The 20,525-nt window shown below is 47.1% G+C and overlaps 1 protein-coding gene across 1 annotated transcript; it reads right to left on the bottom strand.

The window, feature by feature from the left end:
- Nucleotides 1-822: 822 nt before the first annotated feature.
- LOC120059973 (serine/threonine-protein kinase PAK 6-like) lies at nucleotides 823-14,477 on the bottom strand. The gene is made up of 8 exons (XM_039009051.1): nucleotides 14,274-14,477; nucleotides 12,476-13,099; nucleotides 10,527-11,060; nucleotides 8,059-8,192; nucleotides 3,473-3,599; nucleotides 3,258-3,383; nucleotides 2,945-3,079; nucleotides 823-990 (listed from the first exon to the last, which is right to left on the bottom strand). The coding sequence occupies exons 1-8, from the start codon at nucleotides 14,475-14,477 to the stop codon at nucleotides 823-825; spliced, it is 2,052 nt and encodes a 683-aa protein (XP_038864979.1).
- Between the last annotated feature and the right edge of the window lie 6,048 nt (nucleotides 14,478-20,525).

The raw sequence follows: 20,525 nt of genomic DNA, 5'->3' as shown, positions 1-20,525 counted from the left end.
CAAAAATTTTAACTTATTTGCAATTTCACATCTTAGGCTACAAACAGTTCACAACCCTTTTCGGAAAGCAAAATAGGATAAATATTAAAAGGAATATGATTCATTGAGCCCAATAAAAACAAACAGCCAACCCATCTACACATTTGTCATGGTGATGTTGGAGGATGTCTCTCATGTCATCTCTCAGTAGCACGTTTTAAACATTCCGATCAGGCCAGGTGTGCCTTCATTTGGCCATGCAAATTGTTCACTGACAAGGTGCAAGGTTTCACTGAACTTCAGTCAGTGTCCCATATGGTTGTAGAGGTATGTAACATTACGCTTCTCTCAAAGTCATGAGCTACCACAGCTTGAGCCTATAGCACAAGCTGAAAATACACAACTAATATCCAAACACTACGATGGGAAACTGCTCAATTACGGTAAAGGTTCACAATAGGCTACAGTTTACAGTTCCCTTGGATTTCAAGTTTTATATAATGCACCAATGTTAGATTGTTGTTATGTCGAGAGGAATTCCATTGGATAGGCCCAGACGTTGTTGAGATGAGTGAGGAATACTGTTTGTTTGCATGCTTCCGTAACACTACGCCAACTCACTGCTAAAGTGCTTCTTAGATTTGCAGGCCCAGGCTGTGTCACTGTCTACCAAGCCTACCGGCCTGCTGCCATGAGCTCTGTAGCAGCACCAGGCTCTCTGGGTCTGCTCTCTGGTGCTGCTCCCTCACTGGGATAGGCTGGGTTGGGCCTGGACAGGTCACACAGGGTACAGTAGTAATCACAGATCAGGGTTCCATCAAGGGGGGGGGGGGGGGGGGGGAATCAGCAGCGGGACATGCGCTTGCGGTACTGTTCCACCAGGGGCACCAGGCACTGCGGGGAGCCGCTCTGTAGGAGGAAGGGGTGTTCTAGTAGGTCTGTGGCGCTGGCCCGCTCCACTGGGTCTCGGATCAACATACGGTCCAGGAAGTCCTTCAACACCGGGGAGACCTACACAAAGTGTGAGGTCCAAGTTAATTCAGCAGACATGTTGAAATAGAGAAAAGGTGTGTATCTCTCCATGTATGTATTATTTTATTTTTAAAATATTTTTTTACCCCCCTGTCATGACGTTGGCCTAAGGGTAGGTTTATGACAGTCATAAATACCTCTTCCCCCTTTTCTCTCTCCCTACTATAGCTGATGTGACATAAGAAAACCCATTGGTTAACATAGAGATTCTGAGAACATCAGAAGTTGGGGGGGAAATGAACTATATTCTGGTAATCCGACCAACTGAACATATGCGGTGGTACTTAAGGTATATTATGTCAGTTCGGTTGCCCTCTGACACATTCTCATCAATGATAGAATGACATAAACTCTACTGTGGAAAGTCTAAACGTCAGAGATATCGGATTCACATGGAATTGTTGTTTAATTCAAATGTTTGAATATGAAATTATTTGTGAAGAGATGAAATTTAATTTTAGCTTCCAAATGAGAGATTTGTGTTTTCATAAGCTTGGCTTCTGCTCAACCAGGGGCCCGCCCCTGTGAAGAGACATGGGTTATAAACTTTTCAGACACACCCCTCTCCCTCCACTATAAAAGCCATTGACAAGAATATAACTTTCTGTTCCGGGTACGCTAGGATGACGATCCGGTGTCAGAATGGTTCAGATAATAACTACAGAACTAAGCCAACAGCAGCATGGACTTTGGTTGTGAATGGTATGAACTTTGAACTCGTATTCACTACAGAAGGGATACCTCCTAGCCGTTGAGTTAGCAACAGCTGCTACAAACGTAGGTTAGGAAGGACAGTCAGAGTATCCCGTCTACTACACACGACGTTACTCCAACGTATCCAGTGATCACCAGAGACATTCTTCAAAGGACAGAGGACTCGGGTTGGCGATACGGTCTTCCATCTACCACCAACCTACTGAAGCGCAGCTCAGAGTAAATATTTATTGCATTTTCCTTCTTCAAATGGGCGGTAATTTAGAATGCATAAGATACTGTATTTACGATAACACAGCTTCGCATATGTTCCAGTCTCCCGCTCTTTCACTAAAACCCAGCCCCCCCCTTTTCTTTGTGTAACAAGCTGTCATATCTATTCCGCCCGCTAGGGACGTTTTTCTGTATGACGGCACTTTGTAATCAAGTTATGATTTAATTGTATATGTGTGATTCTGTGTGATTAGTTAGGTATTTAGTAAATAAATAATTAAACCCAATTTTGTATTGCTGATTCAACTTGTTAGCCAGGATTCTTGCAGATAATCAAGGATTTACAACTTTCAGATGAGACTGAATAAAATGACGATTAATGTGACTGTTATGGATGTAAAATCTTACTAAATCTTTAAGAGTTTATTCGAAAGATAACAGCTCTATAAATATTCTTTCGTGGTGTCCCTCTTTAGTTAATTAACATTTACATGATTAGTTCAATCAGGTAATATTAATTACGGAGAAATTATTTTATAGAATAGCATGTCATAGCAATTAATCTGGCATAGTCAAAGACACGACACCCCTTTTTCGTAATTTCGTGATTACGATCTTGTCTCATGACTGCAACTCCCCAACGAGCTCGGAAGAGGTGAAGGACCTCCAAAACATGACCCGCCAAACCGCACTTCTTAACACCCGCTCGCGTAACTCGGAAGCCAGCTGCACCAATGTGTCGGAGGTAACAATGTTCAATTGACAACCAAAGTCAGCCTGCAGGCGCCCGGCCCGCCACAAGGAGTTGCTAGAGCGCGATGAGCCAAATAAAGCCCCCCCGGCCGAACCCTCCCCTAACCCGGTTGCCGCCCTATGGGACTCCCGGTCACGGCCGGTAATGACACAGCCCCAGGCTGTAGTGACGCAGCAACACTGCGATGCAGTGCCTTAGACGGCTGCGCCATTCGGGAGTCCCTCTATGTATGTATTCTGTTTGACCTCTGACCTGTGTTGCGTTCCGTACAGTGGGAGCTGGCTCATCCCTCAGTCTTCTCATGGCTGCAACAGGGGTCTCACTGAAGTAGGGGGGCTCTCCATCCACCATCTCAACTACCATGATACCCAGAGACCACACATCTACCTGGCAGACACAACAAACCAGTATATTCTAACATCACCTTCAGTCAGTGTTGACATGCACATGAATACTGGACATCATGAGTATTTGTTTGGATACAGCTAGTATGTCATTAGTATGCAGTAATATACATGTACAGTTTGTTAGGATACAAAGTTGTTTTGAATATCTTCTTTCTCACCTCAGTGCTGTATGGTGATTTAGAGATGACCTCCGGAGCCATCCAGTAGGGTGTTCCCACTAAAGACTTCCTTTTGGGGATGTCTTTACTGACCTGAGCACAGAACCCAAAGTCGGACAGCTTGATCTATACAGGGACATTAAAATTAAATTATAAACAGGTGTGTTTTTCTCAACTGAATTAAAAATACTTATGAGAGAGAGAAAGAGACTTACCCTCCCATCCAGTGTTAGCAGTATGGAGTCACTCTTGATGTCTCTGTGGATAACCCCCTGGGAGTGAAGGTAGGCCAGGGCTTGCAGCACAGCCTCACAGACTGTGGCTATCTGCTCCTCACTCAGCCTGCATAGGAGAGTGACACTGATATATCAAATCAAACTTTATTTGTCACATGCGCCAAATACAACAAGTGTAGACCTTACCGTGAAATGCTTACTTACAAGCCCTTAACCAACAGTGCAGTTCAAGAAGAGTTAAGAAAATATTTACCAAATAGACAAAAGTAAAAAATAAGAATAAAAAGTAACACAATAAGAATAACGAGACTATATACAGGGGGTACCGGTACCGAGTCAGTGTGCGGGTTTACAGGTTAGTTGAGGTAATTTGTACATGTAGGTAGGGGTGAAGTGACTATGCATAGATAATAAACAGCGAGTAGCAGCAGTGTACAAAAGGGGGGGTCAATGTAAATATTCCATTGGCGATTTTATGAATTGTTCAGCAGTCTTATGGCTTGGGGGTAGAAGCTGTTGAGGAGCCTTTGGTCCTAGACTTGGCGCTCCGCTACTGCTTGCTGTGCGGTAGCAGTCACACTTGGGTGACTGGAGTCTCTGACAATTTAATGGGCTTTCCTCTGACACCGCCTATTATATAGGTACTGGATGGCAGGAAGCTTGGCCCCAGTGATGTACTGGGCCGTACGCATTACCCTCTGTAGCGTCTTATGGTCAGATGCCGAGCAGTTGCCATACCAGGTTGTGATGCAACCGGTCAGGATGCTCCCGATGGTGCAGCTGTAGAACCTTTTGAGGATCTGAGGACCCATGCCAAATCTTTTCAGTCTCCTGAGGGGGAAAAGGTTTTGTCGTGCCCTCTTCTCGACTGTCTTGGTATGTTTGGACCATGATAGTTCGTTGGTGATGTGGACACCAAGGAACTTGAAACTCTTGACCCGCTCCACTACAGCCCCATCGATGTTAATGGGGGCCCGTTCAGCCCGCCTTTTCCTGTAGACCACGATCAGCTCCTTTGTCTTGCTCACATTGAGGGAGAGGTTGTTGTCCTGGCACCACACTGCCAGCCCTATAGGCCGTCTCGTCGTTGTCGGTGATCAGGCCTACCACTGTTGTGTCGTCAGCAAACTTAATGATGGTGTTGGAGTTGTGTTTGGCCACGCAGTCGTGGGTGAACAGAGAGTACAGGAGGGGACTAAGTACACACCCCTGAGGGGCCCCAGTATTAAGGATCAGCGTGGCAGACGTGTTGTTGCCTTCTCTTACCACCTGGGGGCGGCCCGTCAGGAAGTCCAGGATCCAGTTGCAGAGGGAGGTGTTTAGTCCCAGAGTCCTTAGCTTAGTGATGAGCTTCGTGGGCACTGTGGTGTTGAACACTGAGCTGTAATCAATGAACAGCATTCTCACATAGGTGTTCCTTTTGTTCAGGTGGGAAAGGGCAGTGTGGAGTGCGATTGAGATTGCATCATCTGTGGATCTGTTGGGGCGGTATGCGAATTGGAGTGGGTCTAGGGTGTCCGGGAGAATGCTGTTGATGTGAGCCATGACCAGCCTTTCAAAGCACTTCATGGCTACTGACGTGAGTGCTACGGGGCGGTAATCATTTAGGCAGGTTACCTTCGCTTCCTTGGGCACAGGGACTATGGTGGTCTGCTTGAAACATGTAGATATTGCAGACTCGGTCAGGGAGAGGTTGAAAATGTCAGTGAAGACACTTGACAGTTCGTCCACACATACTTTGAGTACACGTCCTGGTAATCTGTCTGGCCCAACGGCTTTGTGAATGTTGACCTGTTTAAAGGTTTTGTTCACATCGGCTACCGAGAGCGTTATCACACAGTCATCAAGAAAAGATGATGCTCCCGTGCATGCTTCAGTGTTGCTTGCCTCGAATCGAGCATAAAAGGCATTTAGCTCGTCTGGTAGGCTCACATCACTGGGCAGCTTGCGACTGGGTTTCCCTTTGTAGTACGTAATAGTTTTCAAACCCTGCCACATCTGACCTGTGTCAGAGCAGCTGTAGTAGGTTTCTATCTTAATCGTGTATTGACGCTTTGCTTTTTTGATGGTTTGTCTGAGGACATAGCAGGATTTCTTATAAGAGTCCAGATTAGTCTCCCGCTCCTTGAAAGTGGCATCTCTAGCCTTTAGCTCGATGCGGATGTGGCCTGTAATCCATGGCTTCTTGTTGGGATATGTACGTACGGTCACTATGGGAGGGGACATCGTTGATGCACTTATTGATGAAGCCGATGACTGAGGTGGTGTACTCCTCAATACCATTGGATGAAATCCGGAACATATTCCAGTCTGTGCTAGCAAAACAGTCCTGTAGCTTAGCATCCGCGTCATCTGACCACGTCCGTATTGAGCGAGTCACTGGTACTTCCTGCTTTAGTTTTTGCTTGTAAGCAGGAATCAGGAGGATAGAATTATGGTCAGATTTGCCAAATGGAGGGCGGGGGATAGCATTGTATGCATCTCTGTGTGTGGAGTAAAGGTAGGATTAGGATTTTTTCCCTCTGGTTGCACATGTGACATGCTGGTAAACATTTATTTAAGTTTACCTGCATTAAAGTCCCAGGCCACTAGGAGTGCCGCTTCTGGTTGAGCATTTTCTTCTTTGCTTATGGCCTTATAGAGTTGGTTGAGAGCGGTCTTAGTGCCAGCTTTGTTCTGTGGTGGTAAATGGATGGCTACGAATAATATAGATGAGAACTCTATTGGTAGATAGTGTGGTCTACAGCTTATCATAAAGTACTCTACCTCAGGCGAGCAATAGCTCAAGACTTCTTTAAATTTAGACATCGCACACCAGCTGATATTGACAAATAGACACACACCCCCACCCCTCGTTTTACCAGACGTAGCTTCTCTGTTCTGCCGGTGCATGGAAAATCCCGCCAGCTCTATATTATTCGTATCGTTGTTCAGCCACGTCTCGGTGATACATAAGATATTACCATTTTTAATGTCTTGTTGGTAGGATAATCTTAATCGTAGTTCATCAATTTTATTTTCCAATGACTGCACGTTAGCAAGAAGAATGGATAGTAGTGGGAGTTTACTCGCTCGCCTATGGATTCTCAGAAGGCAGCCCGATCTGCGGCCCCTTTTCCTGCGTCTTTTCTTCAAGCAAATGACAGGGATCTGGGCCTGTTCCAGTGAAAGCAGTATATCATTGTCGTCAGACTCGTTAAAGGAAAACGTTTATTCCAGTCCGCGGTGAGTAATCGCTGTTTTGATGTCCAGAAGTTATTTTCGGTCATAAGAGACGGTTGCAGCAACATTATGTACAAAATAAGTAAAAAAATAAGTTACACAAAACACAAAAAAACTAACAAAATAGCACAATTGGTTGGAAGAATGTAAAACGTCAGCCATGTTCTTCGGCGCCATCTTTTCCCTGCACTGCAAAATGGCTGCTGTCACATCACCGAGGTGATGTATGGTGTTCTGAAAGGGTTCTTTGGCTGTCCCCATAGGATAACTATTTTTGGTTCCAGGTAGAACCATTTTGGGTTCCATGTAGAACCCTCTGTGGATAGGGTTCTACATGGAGCCCAAAACTGTTCTACGTGGAACCATCAAGGTTTCTTTAAAATGTTATCCTATGGGGACAGTCGGAGAACTCTATTAGGTTCTAGATATAACCTTTTTTTTTCGAAGAGTGTAGTGGTGGGTGGTATAGGTGAGGTTCAGACAACTACATGCATTCACAGTATCTCGTATTTGCATTATGAAAATATAGCCTAGCTGATTTTGAACACTGAAGAACTGTGTTACAGAAACACACCAGAAAATAATTTTTTTTAGAGTTATGGCTAATAGCTTTATTGATTGTTTAACAATCTTATTTGGGGTTGGATTGGAGTATGAAGGAGTTATAATTTAGCAAATCTTGGGTTCTGCTGACAAAAACTGAAAATGACAGCCAATGTGATCTGGCCCATTTTTATATGTCAGTTAGAAATGCACTCAGTCCCCATGTCTCTAGGCTCTGAGGTCAACTCCTGTCTCTGTATTGTGAATGAGCCAACTTTGAGTTTGGAATTTAAAATATATTGACAGGTAGAGTTAAAATTCACTGACAATTCCTCGTGTCTAATATCGAGTGGGCCATTTTCTTGCTTTTGTTTATGCATTTCTAGAGTATCTGATATACAGTACTGAACAAGATGAGAGCATAGATAAAATTGTGTTTTGGGACTAAATTAATTTCACCACATTTCATTTGAACATACACAAACTGAATTATGTTATCAGATGATATTTTCCCATAGGAGGACAGTGTTTTGCTAAAGTGGCAGTGAGAATGAGAGTGACTGTGCATACTTGCCTGTCCTCTCAACTAATTAGTACCACACTACCACTTAATGGTGAAAATAGGTACTGAAAACATAACAAGAATTTTGCTCCATGCTTCTGTCACACATGTCCTTGAAGTCTTGTCTCTTAAAAATGCCTATATTTGACATTATATTGACCCCTCAATACAATTTGCCCCCAGTATGACAGCAGTTATTTCTGGCTGTGTAGGTCAAGTCTGTGCAGTGTCTCCATACCTGGTCTCAGACACGATGTTGGTTAGTGCTCCACCCTGTAGGTACTCCATAATGACCCAGAGCTCCTCCTCCACCAGGGCACTTTTAAACATCTCCACCACGTTCCTGTGCTGGTAGTCCCTCATTATCACCACCTGGACAAACACATACAGTTGATAACAGAGGTGTCATGTAACGTACCTGATGATTTCGAGAGGGTACTCATGGGCAAAAAAAGTTTATTTGGGTATTATTGTCTGGGAAACAGTTTTTTTTTCACCTTTATTTAACCAGGTAGGCCAGTTGAGAACAAGTTCTCATTTACAACTGCGACCTGGCCAAGATAAAGCAAAGCAGTGCAACACAAACAACAACACAGAGTTACACAAGGAATAAACAAACGTACAGTCAATAACACAATAGAAAAAAAGTCTATATACAGTGTGTGCAAATGGAGTGAGGGGGTAAGGCAATAAATAGTCCATAGTAGCGAAGTAATTACAATTTAGCAAATTAACACTGGAGTGATAGATGTGCAGATGATGATGGGCAAGTAGAAATACTGGTTCGCAAAAGAGCAAAAAAGTAAATGAAAAATATATGGGGATGAGGTAGATAGATTGGATGGGCTATTTACAGATAGGCTGTGTACAGCTGCAGCGATCGGTTAGCTGCTCAGATAGCTGATGTTTAAAGTTAGTGAGGGAGATATAAGTCTCCATCTTCAGCGATTTTTGCAATTCGTTCCAGTCATTGGCAGCAGAGAACTGTAAGGAAAGGCGGCCAAAGGGGGTGTTGGCTTTGGGGATGACCAGTGAGATATATCTGCTGGAGCGTGCTACGGGTGGGTATTGTTATCGTGACCAGTGAGCTGAGATAAGGCAGAGATTTACCTAGCAAAGACTTATAGATGACCTGGAGCCAGTGGGTCTGGCGACGAATATGTAGCGAGGGCCAGCCGACGAGAGCATACTGGTCGCAGTGGTGGGTGGTATATGGGGCTTTGGTGACAAAACGGATGGCACTGTAATAGACTGCATCCAGTTTTCTGAGTAGAGTGTTGGAGGCTATTTTGTAAATGACACGCCGAAGTCAAGGATCGGTAGGATAGTCAGTTTTACGAGGGTATGTTTGGCGGCGTGAGTGACGGAGGCTTTGTTGCGATATAGGAAGCCAATTCTGGATTTAATTTTAGAGTTTACAGTCTAGCCAGACACCTAGGTATTTGTAGTTGTCCACATATTCTAAGTCAGAACCGTCCAGAGTAGTGATGGTAGTCGGGTGGGCGGGTGCTAGCAGTGATCGGTTGAAAAGCATGCATTTAGTTTTACTAGCGTTTAAGAGCAGTTGGTGGCCACGGAAGGAGTGTTGTATGGCATTGAAGCTCGTTTGGAGGTTTGTTAACACAGTGTCCAAAGAAGTGCCAGATGTATACAGAATGGTGTCGTCTGCGTAGAGGTGGATCAGGGAATTACCCGCAGCAAGAGCGACATCGTTGACATATACAGAGAAAAGAGTTGGCCCGAGAATTGAACCCTGTGGTACCCCCATAGAGACTCCCAGAGGTCCGGACAACAAGAACTCCGATTTGACACACTGAACTCTATCTGAGAAGTAGTTGGTGAACCAGGCGAGGCAGTCATTTGAGAAACCAAGGCTGTTGAGTCTGCCGATAAGAATATTATGATTGACAGAGTCGAAAGCCTTGGCCAGGTCGATGAAGACGGCTGCACAGTACTGTCTTTTATCGATGGCTGTTGTGATATTGTTTAATACCTTGAGCGTGTCTGAGGTACACCCGTGACCGGCTCGCAAACCGGATTGCACAGATGAGAAGGTACGGTGGGATTCGAAATGGTCAGTGATCAGTTAACTTGGCTTTAGAAGACTTTAGAAATGCAGGGCAGGATGGATATAGGTCTGTAACAGTTTGGGTCTAGTGTCACCCCCTTTGAGGAGGGGGATGACCGCGGCAGCTTTCCAATCTTTAGGGTTCTCGGACGATACGAAAGAGAGGTTGAGCAGACTGGTAATAGGGGTTGCAACAATGGTGGTGGATTTTTTGAAAGAGAGGGTCCAGATTGTCTAGCCCAGCTGATTTGTACGGGTCCAGGTAGAGAAATGCTTATTGAAATGATTGATTATCATGGATTTATCGGTGGTGACAGTGTTTCCTAGCCTCAGTGCAGTGGGCAGTGGGCAGTGCTCTTATTCTCCATGGACTTTACAGTGTCCCAAAACAGTGACTACGTGTTATCTATCTCTACGCTAGAACTAGATGGATCTAAGGGGGCATTTGACCCAGCAGTTTCAATGTATTTTATTGTATTTTATTTGACAATTTAAAATGCATAAACATGTTAAACCCGGCAACAAATACATAACATCTGGGCTCTTTTATGTGATGTATGCCAGCATGATTTATTGGTGATTCGGGGTGGTGTTTTGAGGGGGTCATTGAGGATAGTTTTGACTGGAGGTCGTCATACCTCGTTGAAAAGCAGCTCTCTACGTTGTTGTCTCCGCAGGTCCATCATCTTCACGGCCACCTGCCTGCCGCTGTGTTTCTCCCGAGCGATACACACCACCCCTGTGGACCCTTCTCCAATCTTCACAAAGTTCTCCAGGTACGACCGAGGGTCTCCCTTGTCCACCACCATGTTCAGGGCAGCCTTAAACTGTTTATGGGTCACCTTGGGGGGGTCTGGTGGCGGCCTCTGTGGGTGCTGAGGGGGTCTGAAGGCAGGGGAACATGTGCCTGGGGGGCTGTAGGCCAGGGAGCCGGTGGGGGAAGGCCGGAGCTGGGAGGGGCTGTCCTGCCCGGGGAAGGGAGCATTAGGGCAGCCTGAGTGTCTCAGAAAGGGGTCAGGGCCGTTGGGTCTCAGCCCCATGTTGGGAGACAGTCCCAGGGTGTAGCTGGCTGAGGAGCGTACCGTCCTGTGGGGTCTGATGCCACTCATGAAGGGACTACTGGTGGTGCTGGGTAGGAAGCCTGACTGGTGGTGCCTCAGAGCCGACTCTTCCTGGACGATAACAAAGATAGAGATAGATATAGAGATAGAGATAGAGATAGAGATAGAGATAGAGAGAGAGAGAGAGAGAGAGAGAGAGAGAGAGAGAGAGAGAGAGAGAGAGAGGTAGAGTTGGCTGTCTTCCCAGGGTCCCTGGCTTGCTTTATTACTGGATGTAAATCATAGTGCTTCACTCTCACTATGCATTGACTTCACCTGGTGCGCTCCCTGCTAAAACGTTGCCATAGGTACCTCAATGTACCCTTGAGATTATGCCAAACATAGCATCTCTCAATGTTTACAAGCACATTGAAGCAATAAAGTCACAAATCATATTTTAGCATCCCGAAAAAACCAACAGCATTAATTGAGCAATCAACTGTAGAATGCACGAATGCAGGCTGCTATAAGATGTAGGATTCCACCAAGTCAGTTCATCAAATTTCTGCTCTGCTTGAGTTGCCCCGGTCAACTGTAGGTGCTTTTATTGTGAAGTGGAAAAGTCTAGGAGCAGCAATGGCTCAGCCGCAAAGCGGTAGGCCACACAAGCTCACAGAATGGGACCGCCGAGTGATGAAGCGCTTAAAAATTGTCGGTCCTCAGTTGCAACACTCACTACCAAGTTCCAAACTGTCTCTGGAAGCAACTTCAGAACAATAACTGTTCGTCGGGAGCTTCATGAAATGGGTTTTTCATGGCCGAGCAGCTGCACACAAGCCTAAGATCACCATGCGCAATGCCAAGAGTCGGCTGGACTGGTGTATAGCTCTCCGCCATTGGACTCTGGAGCAGTGAAAACGTGTTCTCTGGAGTGAATCACGCTTCACCATCTGGCCGTCAAATGGACGAATCTGGGTTTTACAGATGCCAGGAGAACGCTACCCGCCCCAATGCATAGTGCTAAGTGTAAAGTTTGGTGGAAGAAGAATAATGGTCTGGGGCTATTTTACATGGTTTTGGGCTAAGCCCCTTAGTTCAAGTGAAGGGAAATCTTAACGATATAGCATACAATGACATTCTAGACAATTCTGTGCTTCCAACTTTGTGGCAACAGTTTGGGGAAGTCCCCTCCTGTTTCAGCATGACAATGCCCCATGCACAAAGCGAGGTCCATACAGAAATGGTTTGTCGAGATTGGGGTGGAAGAACTTGACTGGCCTGCACAGAGCCCTGACCTCAACCCCATCAAACACCTTTGGGATGAATTGGAACGCCGACTGCGAGCCAGGCCTAATTGCCCAACATCAGTGCCCGACCTCACTAATGCTCTTGTGGCTGAATGGAAGCAAGTCCCCGCAGCAATGTTCCAACATCTAGTGGAAAGCCTTCTCAGAAGAGTGGAGGCTGTTATAGCAGAAAACGGGCTGGCCTATGACAATGTCCATCTAAAATATAGATGAGAGATTATGATTAAGTGATATGCTCACCTTCAGGTTACGACCTGAGGAGGGGGAGGAGTATGGTCTGCCAGGGCTGTTGTGGGAGTGGATGTAGAGGTTGGTGCTGTACTCCGGAGGGGGATGACCCCCATGGTCGGTATGCTGGACAGCCATGGCTGGGCTGAAGAAGAATGAGATGGGCCTCTGTTTTTGTGGCATAACCCTGGGCACCTGGAAGTCTCTCTTAACCATCAGTGTCTCTGTGGGGCTACCCACCCCACAGCTGATATAAGCCCCCTTAATAGGCACCTGCATTGGCTGGGATGGAGCCAGGGGTCCCTCCAGAGAGCTGATGCTCACTTCATAGGTGGACTTGGCCCTGGGGAGAACTCCGTTCGGCTGTAGGGTGATACTCGTCCCACTCTCACTGTGGATGTTATGAGCCCTGTCTCTCCACTGCTGCTGCTCCAGCTCATCTTCTCCCAGGTCTTCATACTGGTAGGTGTCCCCCTCCTTCACCTCCCCCAGCCTGCCCAGGGACTGGGCCCTTTTCCTGGCCGAAGGGCTGCTCTTCCTCAGGGAGTTGGAGCTGGTCACGGACAACCTGCTCATGTCGGAGATCATGGTTGAGATGTAGTCTCCATGACCGATCATACTCCCACGCACGATGGTCTGAAAGGAAAGCAGTAATGTTCAGCCAACCTGGAATGATTGTAACATACTGCACACAGGCACTTCTATTTTGCAATGTGGCTTGTATAAAAACTGTAATGACGGATAGATTCTTTCTGAAGAGTGAAATCTCAAGTAGCAAACATCGCAGTGGCGTAGAAAAAGAGCATTACCTTGCCCTGACAGAACAAGATGACACAGACTTAAAAAATGTGTTGGGCAAAGGGCCTTCCAGTTGAACCTATTAAAGAAAGGCCAATTGGCTGATTACTCAATCTCTGGTTAAAGTAAAGTTCTGTTCATCATCACAAGAGTCTCCTATGTTTCTCTGTCTTTGGAATGGTGCTCTGGTCAGCTCTCACAGCTGCACAGGTAACTTAGCCAAACCAATTAACATCCCACTGCAAATTCTTTACAAATGACAAAATTGAGAATTATTGTACAAATGTCTCAAATGTAATAATTATTTTTGTAACCTCACCAACCTTTGCCTCTGTCGGAAATGCTACATTATTTACAGAACACAAGTCTCCCCTGTACTACCAATTCAATCCCGATGATCCTGTTAAAACCATGACCTTGCTTCAGAAGCTGACACTGGGATTTTGAAATGCAAAACTGAAATGTATCCAATGGTGGTAATGAAAATGTGTTGTGTTTTTATAAGGGGCATATCGGCATGAGTATTCAGCCTAGTGCAGAAATCCTTAGATTTGCAGGCTTTTTCGCTCACTGGCATTTCCATTGCTGTACCTGCACTTTCTATCCCTCAGCCATGGATCGTTATTATTTTCCTGCATGGAGTAATAAATCTTGGAGACTTCAAGGATTCGCGTTGTACAGTCAATGTACACAGCAGGGTCATTAGCTGAGCCCCGTGATAGATAAGAAAGCAATATGACAGGGAGAACAGCAAGTGTTGTCAACCACACTGCCATCACTGGACTAGGGAAACTTTAGACTACAAAAGCAGGGTAACTCTGCTGAAGATCTAAAGGGCGTTATAGCCTCTGATAAAAACACTTTTGATGGAGGGTTTTGAGGCTTACTAAAACTGGAATATTCTCAGAAATAAAATCCTATACATTCTCAGCTCTTTTTGTCTGTTAGATAATACGTTCAGAGAAAAAAAACAGTGCAAACAGGAAAGTGAGCTGAGAATAAGGTCCAGTACCTTCTTTGGCTTGAGCTCCACGGAGGTGATCCGGGAGGGGTCCACCATAGGCTTGGGCCTACGGAGGTTCTCTATCAGACTGTGCCATTGGGTCGGCAGGCCCACAAAGCAGCACCGCTTGGCGTCAAACGAGGTGTGCACCCGATGCTCAAAGTTCTTTGGTGTTGAGATCTCTGGCCTCTTCTTTTTCTTCTTACGAAACATCGTCAGGTCCAGAAGACTGACAGCTTGCAAAACTCAAGACGCCCCTGCACAGACAAGAAATAGACACATTCAATACATTATTTTTCTAAATTAGCAGCTACTGTTGTTACCATTGATAAAGTCACTTACAACTTCTTTAATCTATGAACAGTCAATTATCCATCAATGTGTACGTTGAAGTGACTATACCATCATCAGAAACTTCCATTAGAAAACAAAATACAAGTGAATAAACTCCAATCTGTTGGTCTAAAAAATATTCCCTCTGTGATATGTCCATCTTCCAGACTGGCTTTCTGTCTGTCATTTGATTTTGTGCCTTATAACCTGTCTTAGGGGGACAGGTTTGTAAGCCTGTGTGTAATGAAGGATATCTGGCTTATTCATTCTCTGTTTGCCCTTTTACTGACGAGCACACAGTCGGCCTGGCCAGAGCCCACAGGCTTTCAGTGCATTAGGAGGAAAACACAAATAGTCCACCCACCATAACCCCTAACTTCCCTATGCTGGAGTCTACCCACCATAACCCCTAACTTCCCTATGCTGGAGTCTACCCACCATAACCCCTAACTTCCCTATGCTGGAGTCTACCCACCATAACCCCTAACTTCCCTATGCTGGAGTCTACCCACCATAACCCCTAGTCCCTATGCTGGAGTCTACCACCATAACCCCTAACTTCCCTATGCTGGAGTCTACCCACCATAACCCCTAACTTCCCTATGCTGGAGTCTACCCACCATAACCCCTAACTTCCCTATGCTGGAGTCTACCCACCATAACCCCTAGTCCCTATGCTGGAGTCTACCACCATAACCCCTAGTCCCTATGCTGGAGTCTACCCACCATAACCCCTAGTCCCTATGCTGGAGTCTACCCACCATAACCCCTAGTCCCTATGCTGGAGTCTACCACCATAACCCCTAATGTTCCTATGCTGGAGTCTACCCACCATAACCCCTAGTCCCTATGCTGGAGTCTACCACCATAACCCCTAATGTCCCCATGCTGGAGTCTACCACCATAACCCCTAGTGTCCCTATGCTGGAGTCTACCACCATAACCCCTAATGTCCCTATGCTGGAGTCTACCCACCATAACCCCTAGTCCCTATGCTGGAGTCTACCACCATAACCCCTAATGTCCCTATGCTGGAGTCTACCACCATAACCCCTAATGTCCCTATGCTGGAGTCTACCACCATAACCCCTAATGTCCCTATGCTGGAGTCTACCACCCATAACCCCTAATGTCCCTATGCTGGAGTCTACCACCATAACCCCTAATGTCCCTATGCTGGAGTCTACCACCATAACCCCTAATGTCCCTATGCAGGAGTCTACCACCATAACCCCTAATGTCCCTATGCTGGAGTCTACCACCATAACCCCTAATGTCCCTATGCTGGAGTCTACCACCATAACCCCTAATGTCCCTATGCTGGAGTCTACCACCATAACCCCTAATGTCCCTATGCTGGAGTCCACCACCATAACCCCTAATGTCCCTATGCTGGAGTCTACCCACCATAACCCCTAATGTCCCTATGCTGGAGTCTACCACCATAACCCCTAATGTCCCTATGCTGGAGTCTACCACCATAACCCCTAATGTCCCTATGCTGGAGTCTACCACCATAACCCCTAATGTCCCTATGCTGGAGTCTACCACCATAACCCCTAATGTCCCTATGCTGGAGTCTACCACCATAACCCCTAATGTCCCTATGCTGGAGTCTACCACCATAACCCCTAATGTCCCCATGCTGGAGTCTACCACCATAACCCCTAATGTCCCCATGCTGGAGTCTACCACCATAACCCCTAATGTCCCCATGCTGGAGTCTACCACCATAACCCATAATGTCCCTATGCTGGAGTCTACCACCATAACCCCGAATGTCCCTATGCTGGAGTCTACCCACCATAACCCCTAGTCCCTATGCTGGAGTCTACCACCATAACCCCTAATGTCCCTATGCTGGAGTCTACCCACCATAACCCCTAGTCCCTATGCTGGAGTCTACCACCATAACCCATAATGTCCCTATGCTTGAGTCTACCACCATAACCCCTAATGTCCCAATGCTGGAGTCTACCCACCATAACCCCTAGTCCCTATGCTGGAGTCTACCACCATAACCCCTAGTCCCTATGCTGGAGTCTACCACCATAACCCCTAATGTCCCTATGCTGGAGTCTACCACCATAACCCCTAGTCCCTATGCTGGAGTCTACCACCATAACCCCTAGTCCCTATGCTGGAGTCTACCACCATAACCCCTAATGTCCCTATGCTGGAGTCTACCCACCATAACCCCTAATGTCCCTATGCTGGAGTCTACCACCATAACCCCTAATGTCCCCATGCTGGAGTCTACCACCATAACCCCTAATGTCCCTATGCTGGAGTCTACCACCATAACCCCTAATGTCCCTATGCTGGAGTCTACCACCATAACCCCTAATGTCCCTATGCTGGAGTCTACCACCATAACCCATAATGTCCCTATGCTGGAGTCTACCACCATAACCCCTAATGTCCCCATGCTGGAGTCTACCACCATAACCCCTAATGTCCCCATGCTGGAGTCTACCACCATAACCCCTAATGTCCCCATGCTGGAGTCTACCACCATAACCCATAATGTCCCTATGCTGGAGTCTACCACCATAACCCCTAATGTCCCTATGCTGGAGTCTACCCACCATAACCCCTAGTCCCTATGCTGGAGTCTACCACCATAACCCCTAATGTCGCTATGCTGGAGTCTACCCACTATAACCCCTAGTCCCTATGCTGGAGTCTACCACCATAACCCCTAATGTCCCTATGCTGGAGTCTACCACCATAACCCCTAATCTCCCTATGCTGGAGTCTACCACCATAACCCCTAGTCCCTATGCTGGAGTCTACCACCATAACCCCTAATGTCCCTATGCTGGAGTCTCCCACCATAACCCCTAATTCCCTATGCTGGAGTCTACCACCATAACCCCTAGTCCCTATGCTGGAGTCTACCACCATAACCCCTAGTCCCTATGCTGGAGTCTACCCACCATAACCCCGAATGTCCCTATGCTGGAGTCTACCCACCATAACCCCGAATGTTCCTATGCTGGAGTCTACCCACCATAACCCCTAGTCCCTATGCTGGAGTCTACCCACCATAACCCATAATGTCCCTATGCTGGAGTCTACCCACCATAACCCTGAATGTTCCTATGCTGGAGTCTACCACCATAACCCATAATGTCCCCATGCTGGAGTCCACCACCATAACCCCTAGTCCCTATGCTGGAGTCTACCACCATAACCCCTAATGTCCCTATGCTGGAGTCTACCACCATAACCCCTAGTCCCTATGCTGGAGTCTACCACCATAACCCCTAGTCCCTATGCTGGAGTCTACCACCATAACCCCTAGTCCCTATGCTGGAGTCTACCCACCATAACCCCGAATGTTCCTATGCTGGAGTCTACCACCATAACCCCTAATGTCCCTATGCTGGAGTCTACCACCCATAACCCCTAATGTCCCTATGCTGGAGTCTACCACCATAACCCCTAATGTCCCTATGCTGGAGTCTACCACCATAACCCCTAATGTCCCTATGCTGGAGTCTACCACCATAACCCCTAATGTCCCTATGCTGGAGTCTACCACCATAACCCCTAATGTTCCTATGCTGGAGTCTACCACCATAACCCCTAATGTCCCTATGCTGGAGTCTACCCACCATAACCCCTAATGTCCCTATGCTGGAGTCTACCACCATAACCCCTAATGTCCCTATGCTGGAGTCTACCACCATAACCCCTAGTCCCTATGCTGGAGTCTACCACCATAACCCCTAATGTCCCTATGCTTGAGTCTACCACCATAACCCCTAATGTCCCTATGCTGGAGTCTACCCACCATAACCCCTAGTCCCTATGCTGGAGTCTACCACCATAACCCATAATGTCCCTATGCTGGAGTCTACCACCATAACCCCTAATGTCCCTATGCTGGGGTCTACCCACCATAACCCCTAGTCCCTATGCTGGAGTCTACCACCATAACCCCTAGTCCCTATGCTGGAGTCTACCACCATAACCCCTAATGTCCCTATGCTGGAGTCTACCACCATAACCCCTAGCACCTATGCTGGAGTCTACCACCATAACCCCTAATGTCCCTATGCTGGAGTCTACCCACCATAACCCCTAATGTCCCTATGCTGGAGTCTACCCACCATAACCCCTAATGTCCCTATGCTGGAGTCTACCACCATAACCCCTAATGTCCCTATGCTGGAGTCTACCACCATAACCCCTAGTCCCTATGCTGGAGTCTACCCACCATAACCCCTAGTCCCTATGCTGGAGTCTACCCACCATAACCCCTAGTCCCTATGCTGGAGTCTACCACCATAACCCCTAATGTCCCCTATGCTGGAGTCTACCACCATAACCCCTAATGTCCCTATGCTGGAGTCTACCACCATAACCCCTAATGTCCCTATGCTGGAGTCTACCACCATAACCCCTAATGTCCCTATGCTGGAGTCTACCACCATAACCCCTAGTCCCTATGCTGGAGTCTACCCACCATAACCCCGAATGCCCCTATGCTGGAGTCTACCCACCATAACCCCGAATGTTCCTATGCTGGAGTCTACCCACCATAACCCCTAGTCCCTATGCTGGAGTCTACCCACCATAACCCATAATGTCCCTATGCTGGAGTCTACCCACCATAACCCTGAATGTTCCTATACTGGAGTCTACCACCATAACCCATAATGTCCCCATGCTGGAGTCCACCACCATAACCCCTAGTCCCTATGGTGGAGTCTACCACCATAACCCCTAATGTCCCCCATGCTGGAGTCTACCACCATAACCACTAATGTCCCTATGCTGGGGTCTACCACCATAACCCCTAATGTCCCTATGCTGGAGTCTACCACCATAACCCCTAGTCCCTATGCTGGAGTCTACCACCATAACCCCTAGTCCGTATGCTGGAGTCTACCACCATAACCACTAATGTCCCTATGCTGGAGTCTACCACCATAACCCCTAATGTCCCTATGCTGGAGTCTACCACCATAACCCCTAATGTCCCTATGCTGGAGTCTACCACCATAACCCCTAATGTCCCTATGCTGGAGTCTACCACCATAACCCCTAATGTCCCTATGCTGGAGTCTACCACCATAACCCCTAGTCCCTATGCTGGAGTCTAGCACCATAACCCCTAGTCCCTATGCTGGAGTCTACCCACCATAACCCCGAATGTCCCTATGCTGGAGTCTACCCACCATAACCCCGAATGTTCCTATGCTGGAGTCTACCCACCATAGCCCCTAGTCCCTATGCTGGAGTCTACCACCATAACCCCTAATCTCCCTACGCTGGAGTCTACCACCATAACCCCTAGTCCCTATGCTGGAGTCTACCACCATAACCCCTAATGTCCCTATGCTGGAGTCTACCCACCATAACCCCTAATGTCCCTATGCTGGAGTCTACCCACCATAACCCCTAATGTCCCTATGCTGGAGTCTACCACCATAACCCCTAATGTCCCTATGCTGGAGTCTACCACCATAACCCCTAGTACCTATGCTGGAGTCTACCCACCATAACCCCTAGTCCCTATGCTGGAGTCTACCCACCATAACCCCTAGTCCCTATGCTGGAGTCTACCACCATAACCCCTAATGTCCCCCATGCTGGAGTCTACCACCATAACCACTAATGTCCCTATGCTGGGGTCTACCACCGTAACCCCTAATGTCCCTTTGCTGGAGTCTACCACCATAACCCCTAGTCCCTATGCTGGAGTCTACCACCATAACCCCTAGTCCCTATGCTGGAGTCTACCACCATAACCCCTAATGTCCCTATGCTGGAGTCTACCACCATAACCCCTAATGTCCCTATGCTGGAGTCTACCACCATAACCCCTAATGTCCCTATGCTGAAGTCTACCACCATAACCCCTAGTACCTATGCTGGAGTCTACCCACCATAACCCCTAGTCCCTATGCTGGAGTC

Source organism: Salvelinus namaycush, chromosome 15, assembly GCF_016432855.1.
Source record: "Salvelinus namaycush isolate Seneca chromosome 15, SaNama_1.0, whole genome shotgun sequence".
Lineage (NCBI taxonomy): Eukaryota > Metazoa > Chordata > Actinopteri > Salmoniformes > Salmonidae > Salvelinus > Salvelinus namaycush.
The sequence above is the reverse complement of the archived record's forward strand: the minus strand, read 5'-3'. Positions and strand labels throughout refer to the sequence as shown.